At 36.7% G+C, this 16,795-nt stretch overlaps 1 protein-coding gene across 1 annotated transcript; it reads left to right on the top strand.

The window, feature by feature from the left end:
* Nucleotides 1–239: 239 nt before the first annotated feature.
* MZT1 (mitotic spindle organizing protein 1) lies at nt 240–13,536 on the top strand. Its single transcript, XM_054586418.1, has 3 exons — nt 240–371; nt 8,945–9,090; nt 12,907–13,536. Exons 1-3 carry the CDS (start codon nt 296–298, stop codon nt 12,928–12,930), a joined length of 246 nt encoding a protein of 81 aa, XP_054442393.1. The 5' UTR covers nt 240–295; the 3' UTR covers nt 12,931–13,536.
* Nucleotides 13,537–16,795: the final 3,259 nt, after the last annotated feature.

Here is a 16,795-nt window from a genome sequence, read left to right as displayed (position 1 = left end):
AGGCCAACAAGGGCTCGGGCTTGTGAACGATTGGCCAATCGCGTAGTACCGCTGTCCGCGAACCAGCCAATCGCATCGAGGCGGCGTAGTAAATTCGAATGGCAACTCCACGCTTCACATTCCGCGCTGAGTAACGACGCTCCAAATTCAAATCAACCCAGCCTCAGGCCGGCGACAAGCGCGAGGGGCGGAGCCTCACCGGCGTGAGCAGGGACGCGCGGTGTGATTGCCTAGGAGAAAGGAAGGCGCTCCAGTTCCGGGTCAGACCCTTCCCCCGCCTCCATCGGCCTCAGCCATGGCGAGTAGCGGCGCCGGGGCTTCGGCGGCGGCAGCGACGGCGAACCTGAATGCGGTGAGGGAGACCATGGACGGTGAGTGTCCGTTTCGGCCCGCTGCTTCCGCGTCCCAAAGCCACGGACCTGAGGCGGGGGTGAGCCCAGGAGGACTTTAAATGCACGTCCTGCCTCGTACGGCATCTTTGAAGATCCTCTCGAGGGACCTGCCCGGGCCGCAGGGCTGATGGCCCCATCTTTGGAGGATTGTCTCTTCGCTCCTGAGTAGTTTGTCGCGGGCTAGGCGTTCCGGCCCTACCGCGCCGGACCCGGTGCGGCACCCGCCTGCCGACGCACAGCCCGCGCTTCCTCCCCGCGCGCCACTCCCCTTTCTCGCGCCGGTCTTCTAGTCCTTTACTCGCGTGCTTCCCTCGCGCGTCCCGCCCATTCCTCCAGGCCCCTTCGCGTCCCACTGGAGTGGTCGTGCAGTGCGGGGCGCCCAATCCTCTAAGTCCCGGGCTGGAAGCAAGACTGTACAGGCCTCCTGGACTGCAAGCCCAGTGCGGACAGTGGCCGTGTTTGGTCACTGCTACATTGTGTCCTTGGCATTTGGGTAGGCGCTTCTAAAATATCCGGTGAATGAACGGGCCGCCCCTTCATCAGAATTGCCCCAATATCGTCATGGAGCGGGTGACGCCGGTGTCCAGGGGCTGTGGCTGTATTACCTGTCTTCGCGCCCGGAGGGACGCGGGTTAGAGCCTATACGGGTAGCGGACGACGAGCAACGCGTGTTGCAGTTACCCTCTCCCTACCCTGTAATGCCGACTCTGCCGCTTTAGATCTCTGGCGGTGACGTTGGACAAGCTACTTAAACGTCTTTGGGCCGCTTTCTCCCCCCCTCGCCCCTCCCCCCGTAAAATGATTTTACCTCCTGGAGTATAACGTGAATATGTAAGATAACCAGGTAAAGGCATATCGAAGATGATCATTAAAAGATACTTTTTGATTTTCAGTTTTCTTTTATTTTTTTTAAATATTAATAATATTTGCTGAATTTTATCAAATGATTTTTGGCATCTATTACCATAATCATGTTCTCTTTATTTGTTGCTATGTTGACTTACTGTGATAAATTTCCACATTCTTTTATTTTTGTGTAATAGAAGATATCATTCCACTTGGAGATGTCTTTGACTCCATTTTATTCGCTTCCACCTATATGAGTGTTTGATGGATGTTAAACATTGCTTTTTGCATTTTCCAGGGGATACACAAATCGGCCTCTGTCTCTGAAAAATATAACCCATGGAATTCTTACTAAGCATTGTGAGCCTTCATGCCCCCTCTCTGTCTCCACCCTACTCACTACTTCATAAGACATCTCCTTATGGAACTTATAAGACTTAAGGCTTTTTCTGCACCAGCTGCTGCTTTCCTTTTCAAATAATTACTTAGAGTATTATTAGAGCCTTTGTATCTAATATTTTACTTACCAAGTATCTGTCTCTCTTTTTCTGAAAAGAATTTTTTTCTTAATACCATATGTAACCTACTGTCCCATCTTGAGAGAGAAATAGCAATTTTGTGTTTCCACTTATTTACACATTCATTGGTTGATTCTTGTATGTGCCCTGACCAGGGATCAAACCCACACTTTTGGCATATCAAGACAATGCTGTAACAAACTGAGTTATCTAGCTGGGGCAAGACCAGATTTAAAAAAAAAAATTGAGGGGTTGGGATGGAGGTGGAAGGATGGTATAAGGGGGATAAATGGTGATGAAAAAAAATAATGAAAAAATAAACTATTTTAAAAAATTGGAGGAGAGAAGGGGTGGATAGGAGAATGTTGCTGCTCTTCATACAGATTGTGCACAAAACCAGAAGGTAAAAAGAGTCTCCTCATTGGCAGTGGATCAACATTTGTTAAAATGTGACCGATGCTGTCTTGCCTGTTAGAACTCTACACTTACATAAAATCCTTGCTGTTGTACCATAATTAGGTCCAAGACAGTTCCAAAAAATGTGAAATTGAATTATTGCAAAGTCACTGAAATACATTGAAGTATTTTCCATGCTGTCTGTAATGATTGAGGAACAAAGGAAAGCATAGCGACGTTTGTACTGTAAATAAGGGGCAGTGAACTGGGAAAGTCCTGACTGCAGTCATTTTATAATCTCACCTTCTTCCACCCTCGTTCTTAGAAATAAAACTTTAGTTTGCCCAAGACATTGGACTGACTTACTCAAACATTATTATTTGAAGTTCTACAATGTGGGATTTCACTTGTATTTAAATCTATACATAAGAGCCAAACTGAAGTGTCTGAAACTTTTTGAGTCTGACTACCCTCCTTCAAGATGTATTTCTCCTTGTTCTATTACTACTTCCCTCCCATAAATATTAGTCAGCTAACAGTGATCCAATTTTTTAATGGATGTTAGTGATTTGCAAGGATTGTAGAACTCAGCTATAAATATGTGTAATTTTATTGTGAAATGAAAAGATTTTTTAAAGATTTTATTTATTTTAGAGAGAAGGGAAAGGGGAGAGAAACATCAATTCATTGCCACTAGGGGTGACATGTGCCACTGACCAGGGACTGAACCCACAACCTAGGCGTGTGCCCTGACCAGGAGTTGAACCGGCAAGCTTTCGTTTTGTGGTATGCCACCCAACCAGCTAAGCCACAGCGGTCAGGGCAAATGGAGAGGATTTTGATAAAGACACTAAGAACAGGAGGAAGTAGTGGACTTTGTTATTAATCTGCACAGATGTCTGAAAAGAACCTGATTGATTCTAGCCCTGACTTAGTATAAGGTCTATTGCATAAGATCATCTGTGCTTACTTTTAGATCCTCAACATTGTCTTCCTACATTACCTCTTGAAAATGTCAGCTTCTTTCAGCTATTCTCTCCTCCTATGTACTCTGTTGTCTCTTTTGCTCTTCAGTGTTTTGAAATTTTAGATACTCTATATTGATAGTTTCATACTTTCTTTTTTCTTATATTCTAGAAATTTCCTAATGCTCTAATTTCTTACTACTAGTAATTATGTTTTTAACAATTGTACAAATGTACCTCTTCCTTATTAGAGGCTTCTGTATAATGCTACTTTATATACCAGGTAGTTAGAAAAAAGGTGTTAAGAGAGTTCACAGTGTATTAAGGAATTGTCATTGAAACAAATGTATAAGTCCATGCATGCTACCACCATCCATCTAGATGCTCTTCTGAGAATGGAAGCTGAGAGTCAGTTTTGCTTTCTCTCATCTCCCCTACCTCCTATTCTTCACTGAGCCCTTTCTGTTCTTCACTCATCTCAGATTTGACCACTTGTCTTGATCTCTCCTGTTCATGCCATCCACCAGTCTTTCACCAAAATTGCAGTGACTTAATTGGACTTTCTCCACATTCATTCTATCGTTTTTCAAGGTTCACTCAGTAATATGCAGCAAAAGTCTTTTAAAAATGAAAATCTGATCTTGTCACACTCCTGTTTTGTACCTTCTAATAGCTTCCTCAAGTTCTAAACTCTTCAACTGGGCCTTCGTAGATTTTCATGTCATCTCATATTTTACAGCTCATATTTTACAGCTGTTCATCTCCTTTAATTACTTTGTATTCACATGAGCCTTTCACATCATTTTAATTTACCAAATTCTCCCCAGCGTAAGCTGTTTTTCTGGCCCCCAGTCTTTGCCCTTCTTCCTGCCTCTGCATAAGTCAAATTGATTTCTATTCACCCTTGAAGTTTAAGCTTGTCACTTCCTCAGACAAAGTCTTTCTTAAACGTGTCCTTCACAACTAGGTAAGATGTTCTTATAATTTCTTTTGGAAGTATGTTATTTTCCTTTATTTTACTTATCATAACTGAAATCAGTTATTTTAATGTCTCTCTCTCCTCTTAGACTGTAATGTCCATGAGAACTGGGACCATATCTGTCTTGTTCAAAACTACATTTTCAGCAGTAGCATGGTAGGCACAAAATACATATTGGTACCAGTTTCACTGTGGACACTGAATTACACGGAAATCCTGATCACAGACAGTTTGTAAAGTTAGGAAGTAAAGATCAATGTGAATTGTAAAAGAAAGGTTACAGGAAGAAATACAAAAATACACGTACTAAGGTGAAATTATATGGAGCAAAGAGAAAAGCATAATCAAAGGCATGAAGTCAGAAATAAGAAGATATAAGGGTCTACCATGAAGAAGAACTGGACAGGAGAATTCGTCAGGAAGTTAATTTGTCACGATGATGGTGATGATGATGTCAGAGTTGGAATATGATCAGAATATATACTGTTACCTGTTGCAGCATAAAAAACCGTCCCAAACTTATGGCATAAAACAACAAAAATTACTTACCTCTCACAGTTTTGGCTGTTGACCAGGTTCATCTAGGTGGTTGTACTGAGGGTGTCTCATGTATTGCGGTTAGACAGTGCTGAGCCTGGGGTCATCTCAAAGCTTCCTCACTCATGTTACTACTCCGTGGCGCAGACTGTAAGCTGGGCTCTCAGCAGGGGCTGTTGTCTGGAACAGGTGGGTTTTCTCACACTCAGAGGCTGGGTTCCAAGGGAGAATGTCTCAACCCAGAGCAATGAGGAAGGTATATTGCATCTTTAAACTTAGCCTCAAAAGCTATGTAGTGTCACTATTGGGAGGCGCAGTCTTCTAGAGCCCTGATCATACCTATACATTCTTGCTCTGTATGCCAAGAATACAAAGCCTTGACTGCTCTTTGCTCCCGCTGTTTTTCAGGATTGTGTTTACAGTGAGGGGTGAGGTAACATCTACCTCCTGGTGAAGAGCAGGCTTGAAACTGCTTACTGTAAAAGTAGGGATTTCCCAAGCTCAGTGTTCTTCAGCTGTTAATATAGTTTGTCAATATAATGTATTATGTCACTAAGTCAAAGAAGAAAAGCTACCTGTCATTTGAGTGATTGATGAAAAGGTATTGATAAGATGATATTAACATGTTTTCCTGATTGTAAAGTCTTTACAAAAGAAAACAGTATGTTTATAACATGCTATAGGATAGCTGTGTGAAACCAACATCGTCCTTAACATTAATATTAAATGCATTCTAAATAAAATTGGAAGTACCTTCCTTCTCTACTTTCTTAAAAACATGGATATGAAAGATTTAACAAATAGGACAGGATTAAAAAAGAGACACTCAAAAAGGACACAAAACAGCTATTCATAGGTGAAATGATTATCTGACTATAAAACACAAGAGAATCACCTGAAAATCTGTTAGAGGCTTCAGTAGAATTTGTTAAGGTAGCTGACTACAAAATAAAAATAAATGATATCCTAGAATATCAGCACTAAGTACTTAAAATATGCAGGAGTGAGATAGAATCCATTGTGAACACAAAACTAAAAATTAAAAAAATTATTATTCACTATCAGAATTGATGGCAGTGGAGCACTGCTTGAAACTTTCTGCTCTAAGCCTATGAAAATGACAGGAAATATTGTTAAAATACAATTATCAGTATAGCCATATTTAAAACCAGGAAAGAGAAATCTTCATTGATTAGAAAGAGGGAAGTCCACCTCTACCCCCAAAGAAAGGAGCAGATGGGAACTACAGCAGGGGATTGGGAACGAAACCTGACAAAGCATGCTGCCCTGCCTGAGTGAAGCTAGGGGTCGGAAAGATGCCATCTGCCATGGCTAGGGATTGAGAAACACCATCCATGTGTCTTATGTGTCTGGAGCCAGGGTGCTTCCACAAAGCCTGATGAAGAAGGTTGTGGCCAGTGTGATACTACCCATCCAAGAATGCATTACCAATATAGAACACATTATCAATACAGACAGTAAAGATCAATGTGAATTGTAAAAGAAAGGTTACAGGAAGAAATACAAAAATACACGTACTAAGAAAATCTCCTAAAATCACAAAGGACCTAAAGTAGAGGAAAAACATAAATGCAGCAACTAACATGAAAAATGAAAAAAAAAGAAAGTAGTGGTAGTATTGAGCACTACCATATGTCAAACACCATTCTAATGCATCCTTTAATTCTTAAAACAATTCTGTAAGTATTATGATTATTCCTGTTTTACAGAATGGTGAAACAAAGGAGCAGTGAGGTTACCTTGCATATTAAGTACTGAATGTGGAATTTTAGCCAGGTAGTCTGGCCCTGGAAAGCATAAATCTTAACCACTTTTTTTGCTACTTACTTATACTTGAAGAAACAGAAATCTCAGAAATGGCATATGGAGAGAATATAGCCTTAAATAAAAACAGAAACAATAGCCAGAAAGTAACGGGTTTTAAATAAGCAGTTAGCTATGAAAAAAGAATAACTGACAATGGTGGGAAATTATAAATCCAAAAATAGAGTTATTGAAATTAATTTAGAAGATAGCATGAATAACAGTATGTTGAAATACCAAAACTGAAGAAATGAAGATAGGAAGGGGATGTTAGCTTTCAGTCATGGAATAACAGGGACTGAATTAACCTTCTACCTGAAACAACCAACAAAACCCAGGCAAAACATGTAGAATTACGGTTTTCATTTCACTGGACATTAGGCAGCAAAGGTCAGTGATCCTTGAAAGGCAAAAAACAAATGAAGTGAGCCAGATTGTTGCCCCAGCTTACTACTGCCTTCTGAGTGTTTTCAGACCACAGTGCAGTGGGGATTGGGGAGGAATCAGATGGAACCCATTGGACACCCTGAATTGAGAAGGAGCTTAGAGAGTCCAGGGAGATCACAGCAAGCAGAGCTTGCAAAAGAGTGCATCAGAGGAAAACTGCATCTGGAGAGAATTCTGGAGTCTGCAGAAGGTTTCCCTCAAATATTCAGCAGAGTATTGGATAGCACGTGTATGTGAAGAAAGTACCCCGAAAGCTGGGAAAAGAACCATCCAAAAGTAAGAGAGGGAGCGTTATATATACCATGCTAACACAGGACTGAGAATAGTGTCTTTATCTACCAACTCTAATGGGAAACTTCATAATTCATAAGGCTTTGGGTAGGGGGCTCAAGAGGGTCTTACCTCAGTGATGGGGGATAATTAGCCCTACACTTACTGTAAATTGGGCTCTGGTCCTGACTAATACATCTTAAAAGACCCAAAAGGATCTAACTGTTTCCAGATAACTGCACCTCATTACAAAACTCAAGAATATGTATAGAAACAAAAATATCCAGCAACCAACACGGTAAAATTCACAATGTCTGGCATCAGTCAAAAATTACTAGGTATGCGAAGCAGGAAAATACAACCTGTGACAAAGAGAAAAATTCATTCAGTTGAAACATACGCAAAATTGCCACATACGTTTAGATTACCTGACAAAGACATTAGAACTGTACTCAGTGTGTTCAAAAGTTAAGTAGAGGCATGGAAGACGTATTTTTTTTTTAAAACACTGAAATTGAACTTCTACAGATGAATGTCATATAAGAGAAATCGGGAAAGGCCCCACTCATGAACATTGTGAGTACTATAAAGGTTTTTGGGAAGATTTAAATTAATAGGTGATTAAATACTGTTAACTTACCCATTTGTCCCAAAATAATAGGTAGTTTTTATGCAATTCAAATGGAATTTGTTTTTGGAATTGATCAACATTTTTAAGTTCACAGAGGGAATGAAAGGGCATATGATAATAAAAGGTAACAAAGGTATATGACAGTTTACTATGTGATAAAGGTGGCATCTTAATTGAGTGGTAAAAGGATAGACCATTCAATACATAGTATTGGGCAACTGACATTTCTGGAAGGAAAAGTTAGAGATTCCATTTTCCAACCAAATTCCAGAGAGTTACATATTAAGTATTGATGGATGGGGGAGATGAAATATAGTTTCAAGTGCTAGTTGAGAATACTGGTAAATAATTATTTAATCTTTGCGTGGGGAATAAGTTTCTAAGCATAATGCCATGGGAAAATGATAGAGGAGAACAATAGATAACACATTAACCATTGACTTAAAAAATTCTAGAAACAAAATGTAATGTGACCAGTGTATTTACTCTGTGATAGTGTTTGTCATGTGAAAGATAATTTTATAAACTATAATAAAATGAAGTACTATAAAAATGAAGTTAATATAAGCTTTCATTTTCTTAGATTCAGCAAACATGAATACTCTCAAATTGTAAAAGTCTCTAAATATTTTTAAAGCCTTAAATATGTATACTACTGACTGAGTAGTTCCACCTCTAGGAATTTATCCTAATAAAATAAAATTGAGTTAGTATGTACAGGTATGTATTGCAGTATTATTTTAATGGGGGACAATATGAAAGCTACCTAACTCTTAAAATAGAGTGGTTAAGTAATGTATGGTGTTTCCATAAAATATGTGACTGACTAAACTACATTGTAAAACAATATAAAAAGTGGAGAAATGTTCAGAGTAATCCTGATTATGATGCATAATTAAATGAATGGTAGAATTAAGAACTAAGTTACATAAAGCAGTTGTGTGAAGGGCAGTTGTGAGTTTATTTTGAAGCTTCTAGAGCTAAGGAAGGGGAAGACAGTATTACATGCCTATTTCCCAGTGTAAGGATGCTCTGCTATGTCTTTGGTATTTGCAGTATTGTATGAATTAAAAACAAAAGTATTTTGCATATTTTAAAGTGTAAGATTTTGTTTTAACACTTTTCCTATCTTTTTTCAGTTCTGCTTGAGATTTCAAGAATTTTAAATACTGGCTTAGATATGGAGACTCTGTCTATCTGTGTACGACTTTGTGAACAAGGAATTAACCCAGAAGCTTTATCATCAGTTATAAAGGAACTTCGCAAGGCTACCGAAGCACTAAAGGTAGAGATTCAGTTGTTCATTCTAAACAAAGATGCTTTTGTTTAGAAAACAATTAATGATGAAGTTTTATAAAAGATCTTAAACATGATTAAAGTAACTTCTGTCACTATCAGAAGAAATTCTGAAGACCGTTATCTTAGTAGCATATGTTCCAATCACAAAATTGCTACTATCATGGATCATGGTTTGTTTTTTTTCCTAGTAGTTTTCTCCAGGTCTGTTTAGAATTTTCCTTGTGTTGTGGGTAAAAATATGTCTGTGTGAAATAACACATACTCTGATCCAGTACCTATAAATGTGATCTTATTTGGAAATAGTGTATCTGCAGGTATAATCAAATTAAGATGAGGTATTAATGGTATTAATGACTGATGTCCTTCCTTGTAAGGCAAGTGACATTTAGACACAGATATACAAAGAACCATGTGAAGGCACAGACACAGGAGGGGAGAGTGTCGTGATGACATCTACCAGCCAAAGAAGGCCAAGGACTCCTGGTAGCCACAAGAAGTAAGGAAGGATTCTTTGCTAGAGTCTCCAGAGAGCGGGTTACTCTGCTGACACTTTGATTTTGGACTATGTCTCTAGAACTGTGAGAGAATAAATGTTTTGTTGTTTAAAATTACCCAGTTTTTGGTACTTTTCTTATGACAGCCTTAGAAATCTAATACAGATTTACTGCTGGGAAAGGGAGTGCTGCTCTAAGAAATACCTACAAATGTGGAAGTGTCTTTGGAACTGGGTAACAAATAGAGATTGGGAGGTTTTAATGCACTTGGTAGAAAAAGCCTAAATTATCTTGAAGAGATGATTTGTAGAACTATGGGCATTTGTAACAATTCTAGTGAAGGCAGTTCAGAGAGAAGAGAGCTGTAGAGAACGCTTCCATCATCTTAGAAAATACATATATCATTACAAATAGAATCTTGCAAGAAATAAGGACTTTAGTACTCTTGGTGAAGTCTCATATGGAAGTGAGGAACATGTATTGGGCACTGAAGGAAAGACTATCCTTGCTATAAAATGAAGGAGCCCTGGCTGAATTAAGTTCTGTTGTTTGGAAGGAAAATAAAACTTGTAAGTGGTGAACTTGGAAGCTGAAGAAGTTTCCAAACTGTGGAATGTGCAGCTTGAAATCTTGCTGCTTATAGTAAAATGTAAGAGGAATCAGAAATTGAGAGTAAACAAAAAGGAACTAGCACTAGCCTTGGCAAACTCTAAGCCTGCCCAGACAGCACATTGTGGAGAGGAGAACAGGAGTGTGGTTGGGGAACCTATTGCTGAAGAGGTTAGGTGTGTGGTTTATAGATGCAATGAGACATCCAGCAGAAAGCACTGCCAGGTTGGACCGAAAGGGTCCTATACCGTATAAAATGAAGGAAGACTGTCAGACTTTGGGCATTCCACATGCAGGAAATTGGCCTAGAGAGCTAACTGCCTGTGAACATGAGTTTATTTTGGCAAAGGAAGAATGACTTAGAGGAGCTCAGAGACCAGGGAACCGCTGAGGGCAGTTGGGTTCTACTGCCACCGTGGGCCCAGAGGACAACCTTTTGTCAAATTCAAATTTAGCACCTTTTAACTGCTGAGATTGGGGACATGAAAAGTGTTCCGTGTCTTGCTTACACACACTCTGATTTAAAATCTCGGGCAATTTTGTTTCCATGTTTATATAGCACTAACTCATGATGCAAGAGACTGAAACTTCAACTTAGTCCTGTTTAAAACTCCTAAGGACAAAGTGGCTTTTCTTTAGCCTTCTTTTCTTTGAAAAAATAGAACTATACAAAACATGTAGCTTACCCATCTCACAGTGTTATTCTCCAGTAAGTTTCAGTGATTTGGGTTGTTGGTTTTGTGCTTTTTAAAACCTTTTGATTATTAAAATAACAAAAAAGTAAACAAAGCATTTATCATGAAGAGAAAATCTATGCAACTCTCATTGCCAGCACCATAGAAGACCCCTTCTATTCCCCCCATCACTGACTTCTTCCTGCTTCCCCCTCCAGTAACTACCGTCCTGATTTTTATAATAGACACTTTTCTTTTAAAGCTTTATTGACTAAGCATGGACCTCTAAACACTGCAGTTTAATTCTCTAAAATTTTTCAACTCAAATGGAATCGTACAGCACAATCCTTTTTTTACTGGGTTCTTTCACTTAATATGTTTGGGAGGTTTATTTTGTGTATAGCTGTAATACATTTTCATTATAATAATCATGTCTCATTTTACAAATATACTATAACTTAGTTATCTTTGCCACTGTGAATGGTTATTAGGTTGCTTCCAGGCATAGATTTTCGTATCATAATGCAGTTTGAGTACTATAAAGGAACCAGAGACGACAAATCTGGCTTAAAATAATGTACAAGAGAGACTGACAGAAGTATTTGGGATAGTATTTTCTTAGACAAAATAAAACCCCACGTATTAGGCTAGGGGTTTCAGAACTACCTAAATAACAGATTTTTTGGTTCTGAGCTTACTGTTTATTTCACATTCAGTGGACCACAGTCTGATATGAAGCCAAAATCAATAATAAGTTGAACAGATCACAAATTGTTGCTTATTGGAATGGAAGACCAGTCACACACATACACACACAGCCTTTTAAAACACATTTCTGCCATTATCTAAAACCAGAATGCCAGTATCTCATTAAAATTGGGTATGGAGAAGATGCTTGAAAGTTCCCAGCAAAGAAATGCTAGTTAGAACCTTTTCTTGTTTTCTTTAAAGTAATTTTTGAAATCCATATAATTTTTATAAAAATAATACATGCTCATAATTTAAAAACATTTAAATCAGAATATCAGAGATAAAAAAGTCATTCAAAATTACCTAGGAGATAACCAGTGATAATATTTAGTAAACACCATTCTAGGTAGTATCACACTACTTTAAAAATCAAAGTATTATACTTAATTTTGTTGAATTATAGAATATCCTTCCCTCAGGTTATAAGGGACATTGTTTTTTTCAAACTTAGGTTTTAATTCTTGTGAATTTAGTAAACCCAAAGAAGGAAAAGGCAAATTTAGAATAGCCAACTATATAAATAAGCAAGGTAGGTTCTGTTGACTGAGAATGTCTCAGATTGAGTTATCTAGTTTTCCTGATATCTTAAGGGATTTTCATGAAGACTTCTGAAATTAGACTAAACTTAAAAGGCCAGTTATAATTAGAAAATGTAAATGAATTAGAAGTTTACCATGTATTTCTGAAGTTAAACTTATTTAAAATCAACATTTTCCGTTTTGGCGTTAAGAAATTGTTTAAATTCTTATTTTCAGAAATACATACCAAGTCATTTATTGGTGAATAATATGGTGTCTGGAAATTTCTGTAGAATAATCATGGAACATATAATGGTTGGTGGTGTAGGTAAAGCAGGATTAGCTATGCATTCATTATTCTCCTTTGTTCTTTTTTCTCCAGTTTATAGAATAACAGAATTAACAGAAATCTTAATCCCCTTTTCATACCATAATGAAACATGCAGAAACAGACAAACTAATAAAGACTATGTGGGTAAGATCTTCAGAGGTTAATGTTTCAAGTAGCATTGTATTTTTACATTAACTATATTGTTTAAGATTAAATAATTTCCTGCTTTTACCCTAGCACTCAGTATATAAGGCAGATCTAATTTATTGCAAAAAGTGAAAACCACTGTATTATCCTGATAAAACTCATTTGGTACATGTTAGGGAGGATTTGTTTGTTAGTGACAGTGTGGTATTGACAAATTTATTTCCATGGTGTATCTTTTTCCATGGTTTTATTTTAATGAATTTTACTTTCTTGTTATAGGCCGCTGAAAATATGACAAGCTGACTTTCCGGAAAAATCCTAATAAGATGTCAAGCACTGCAAGAGGATTCAAAGATCACATTGTAGTCAAGAATGTGCAATGAAATTACTGCATGCAGCAGTGTAGCAACATTTTTTTCCTTTTTAAAAGAATTATAAAACCATAGCTTTATAAATCAGTGAAAAGTGGCTTACAGAGAGAACTATCAGATGTGTTTATGTCACATCGTACTTTTTTAAATAGCTCTAATGCTTTGGCATTATTACAGTGTTTATATTTATGTATTCCTTATTTATAGATCTGATAGCTTTAATTTTCTAAGCAGTCTGTCTATCAGATGTGCACATCTGCTGTGCCTGTTTGAAGTATAATGGAACCCATTAGTAGTAATGTAGTAGTTATGACTTGCTGACATTTCTATTATAAACTTTAATTTTAAATTGTTTATGCAAGATAACTGGATTTTATGTTGCATTGGGCTCAAAGCTGACAGAATTTCAATCACCATTTGTGAATTTTGATTCAGATTCATTATGTATATCAGAATCTTTTTTTAAGAGCACAAAAAATTGTTATAACCTACAAAGAATATTTCGTTTTTAAACAATTTGTCCAGCAGTTAATTGTGTGAAACAGATGGGTTATGTAAAATAAAACTTTTAAAAACATAGATTTTAAAAGTAGTGATAATACTTAGCTTAGTATCACTTGTCATTTGAATCATTTAATGAGAATATTAATTGAGGATTTTTTTTTCTCTTAGTTTTATACTCTGTAAATGATGACCTAAAGAATGACACCTGGTGAAACATTTTCAACATACAAAATTCTTTTTATTTTTATCATATGAAAATAATTTGAGTGGTTATCTAATAACTCAGTAGATAGCTAGTGGTTATCTAATCACTATACAGGAAATGTCATTCAACAAATATGTTACTGTTTTCTGAAGGAATGAAGATTTCCAGTCATTAAACAAAACCTAAATAATCAAATGTTCCATAATGTCTTTCTAAAATTATTTTTGTGTCATTATTTTTATCCTACAAGTTTTAACTAATTAAAATTTTCTTCAAAATATTGTTTCTGTAACAGAATCTCAATGTAATATTTTTCCCAAGACTAATAATACAAATTTAATCTGGTTTTATTTTAGACTTTGTTAGCTCCCATTTAAATGATAGTATAAGCATTTACTCTTTAGTAGCATTATTTTTTCTTCAGAAAAACTGAAGTGATTTTAGTAAGGCTTAGTAATAATTAAATGGCAACCTTCTGTACTGTGTTACAAACCTAGTTTTTTTGACCATTTTGACTTTATATTGATGGATTATTTTTGAGAGAGAGAGAGAGACGACGATTCGTTGTTCTGTTTCTTTTTGTATTCATTGCTTTCTTGTACGTGCCCTGATACCTTTCATATTGTGATGATTCTCTAAGCAACTGAGCAACCTGGCCAGGGTGATCATTTTGACTTTTTAAATGCATGACACCTATACCAACTGTCCTGGAAGATCTATTATGGGGAGGGTCTATTGGAAGATAGTAAGAACCTGGGATAAGTCATTTATTTGCTGATAAATACTGCAAATGCTGCATATTTTTATTTATAAAATCCTAGAACACTCAAATTCCAAAACTTGGATATATTTTTAGGCCCTTAGAGTTAATACTTTAATTATTTATGACTCTGTAGGTTAAGTTAGTTATGTATGAAACAAAGCACGAAAAATTTATTGAGTTATGTTTACAGAGGATTTCCTTAGTATGTTACATTTCTTAAATATAAACATATATTTATAATGCATCAGTAATATTTAAAGAAACCAAAGTAATGATACAATCCCAGTGTTGTGCATGTTGTCAGTGACAAAAATAAAACCACTTTGGTGGCATTGGCATGTACTTTTGATTTAATATATGCTTCTGTGAATTCAACTTGTGTTTCTGTAAGTATTCTATAAATATTTAGATGCTTATTAGCTATGTGTGATTGAAGATTATTTAAAGGCAGGCTATGTAATTTACAATGTGAAATTAGGCTTGAGGTGTAAAATGGAAGACTTTTCCCCTGATAGTGAAAAGAGATAGCTGTATTAACATTGCCCCAGTCCTGTAAACAAAGTTGGCATATTAAATGTGTGAGGTTATATTTTTCTATACTTCTAAAGAGAGCTTCTTTACAAAATAGATATTATAAATTTTACATTTTTTTACTCCTCACTCAAGGTCTTGACCATTCATTTTAGAGAGGGGTAAGGAGGGAAACATTGATGTGAGGGAGAAACATCATCTGTTGCCTCTTGTATATGCCCTGACAAGGAATCAGACCCACGACCTTTCAGTTTAAAGGACAACGCCCCAACCAACTGAGCCATACTGGCCAGGGTCAAGGATCAGTTTTTTAAGTTATTTAAATTAATTGAAGTTAAAAATTCTTCACATTAGCTACATTTCTTATTGTAGCTAATCGGATGAGAAAAAAATATACAACATAAAATTTAACATTTTAAGTTGTATAGTATAATGATATTAGGAGCATTTACATTATTATATAATCACTACTACCCAGAACTTTTTCATCATCCAAACAGAAATGATACCCATTAAGCAATAACTCCCCATTCTCCCAGCCCCAACATTTTTCTTTATGATTTTGACTATTATAGGTACCTCATATAAGTGGAATCATGGAATATTTTGTCTTTTTGTGTCTCATTTCACTTAGCATGATGTCTTCAAGTTTCATCCATATTGTATCGATCAGGATTTCATGAGTTTTTAAGGCTGAATAATACCCTATTTTATATATTTACTGCATTATGTTAGTCCATTTATCTGGTGACGGATATTTGAATTGTTTCTGTCTTTTGGCTGTGGTGAATAATGCTGCTGTCAACACTGGTGTGTAATTATCTGGTTAAGCCCCTGCTTTCAGTTCTTACTATATACCCAGACGTGGAATCACTGAATCATATTGTAATTCTCTTTAATTTTTTTAAAGAACTAATTTTTTAAGGAACTTTTTATTTGTCTAAATAATAGCCATCCTAATAAGTGTGAAGTGGTATCTAATTTTGTTTTAATTTGTATTTCCCTAATGATTAGTGATGAGCATCTTTTCAAGTATTTATTGGCTATTTGTGTATCTTTGGAGAAATGTCTGTTCAAGTTTTAATTATTTTTGTTGTCGTTTAGTTCTAGTTGATCTTTATTCTGGGATATAAATTGCTTATTGGATATTTGATTTGCAAATATTTGATTTTGTGAGTTGATGTTTTTATTTTCTTGATAGTGTTGTTTGATGCACACATTTTAAAAATTTTGGTAAAGTCATCTGCTTTTTTATTTTGTTGCCTGTGCTGTTGGTATTAGCAGAAGTGCTGTGCTGGCAGCCACAGCTTGATGTAGAACCAGTCGTGGCAAGAGCTTTGCAGCTCCCTCAGTCTCACCTGAAAAAAGGAGGGGAGCCAGGAAACCACACCACAGAGCTGTTGGCCTTTGGAGTCTCCTTTCAGTTTTGGCCCAGTGACTTGCGCAAGTTACTTCTGAAATTCAGTTTCCTCATCTAAAAAATGGGGAAAATCATCCCTACCTCAGACTTAGGAGGATGAATTCAGATATGGTGTGTTAAAATACTTTGCTAGATACCTGAAATACATTAAATGCTTATTTTTACACATACACACTAACATCTCTGGCCCTCAAATAAATACTCCTTTGGTCAAGAGGAGAGGGCTGTTTAAGAATTACACATGAAACTGGGATAGTGTAACAAAGTAGGTGTGATCAAATGTCTGGTCTCCAGGCAACCTGCACTTTGATTCTTTTCCGCCCTGTGTGGCCTACTTAAGTTTTATTTTCTTTTGACACTAACACTTTGGCCCA

The sequence above is a fragment of the Pteronotus mesoamericanus genome, unplaced genomic scaffold (assembly GCF_021234165.1).
Source record: "Pteronotus mesoamericanus isolate MK-2021 breed Mesoamerican mustached bat unplaced genomic scaffold, CSHL_Meso_final contig_94, whole genome shotgun sequence".
NCBI lineage: Eukaryota > Metazoa > Chordata > Mammalia > Chiroptera > Mormoopidae > Pteronotus > Pteronotus mesoamericanus.
This window is presented reverse-complemented; position numbering and strand designations above follow the sequence as displayed.

Coding starts and splice junctions, on each gene's coding strand:
- MZT1 (XM_054586418.1), top strand. CDS start 296: ATGGCGAGTAGCGGCGCCGGGGCTTCGGCGGCGGCAGCGACGGCGAAC. Junction 372..8,944: donor GGTGAGGGAGACCATGGACG/GTGAGTGTCCGT, acceptor ATCTTTTTTCAG/TTCTGCTTGAGATTTCAAGA. Junction 9,091..12,906: donor AGGCTACCGAAGCACTAAAG/GTAGAGATTCAG, acceptor TTCTTGTTATAG/GCCGCTGAAAATATGACAAG.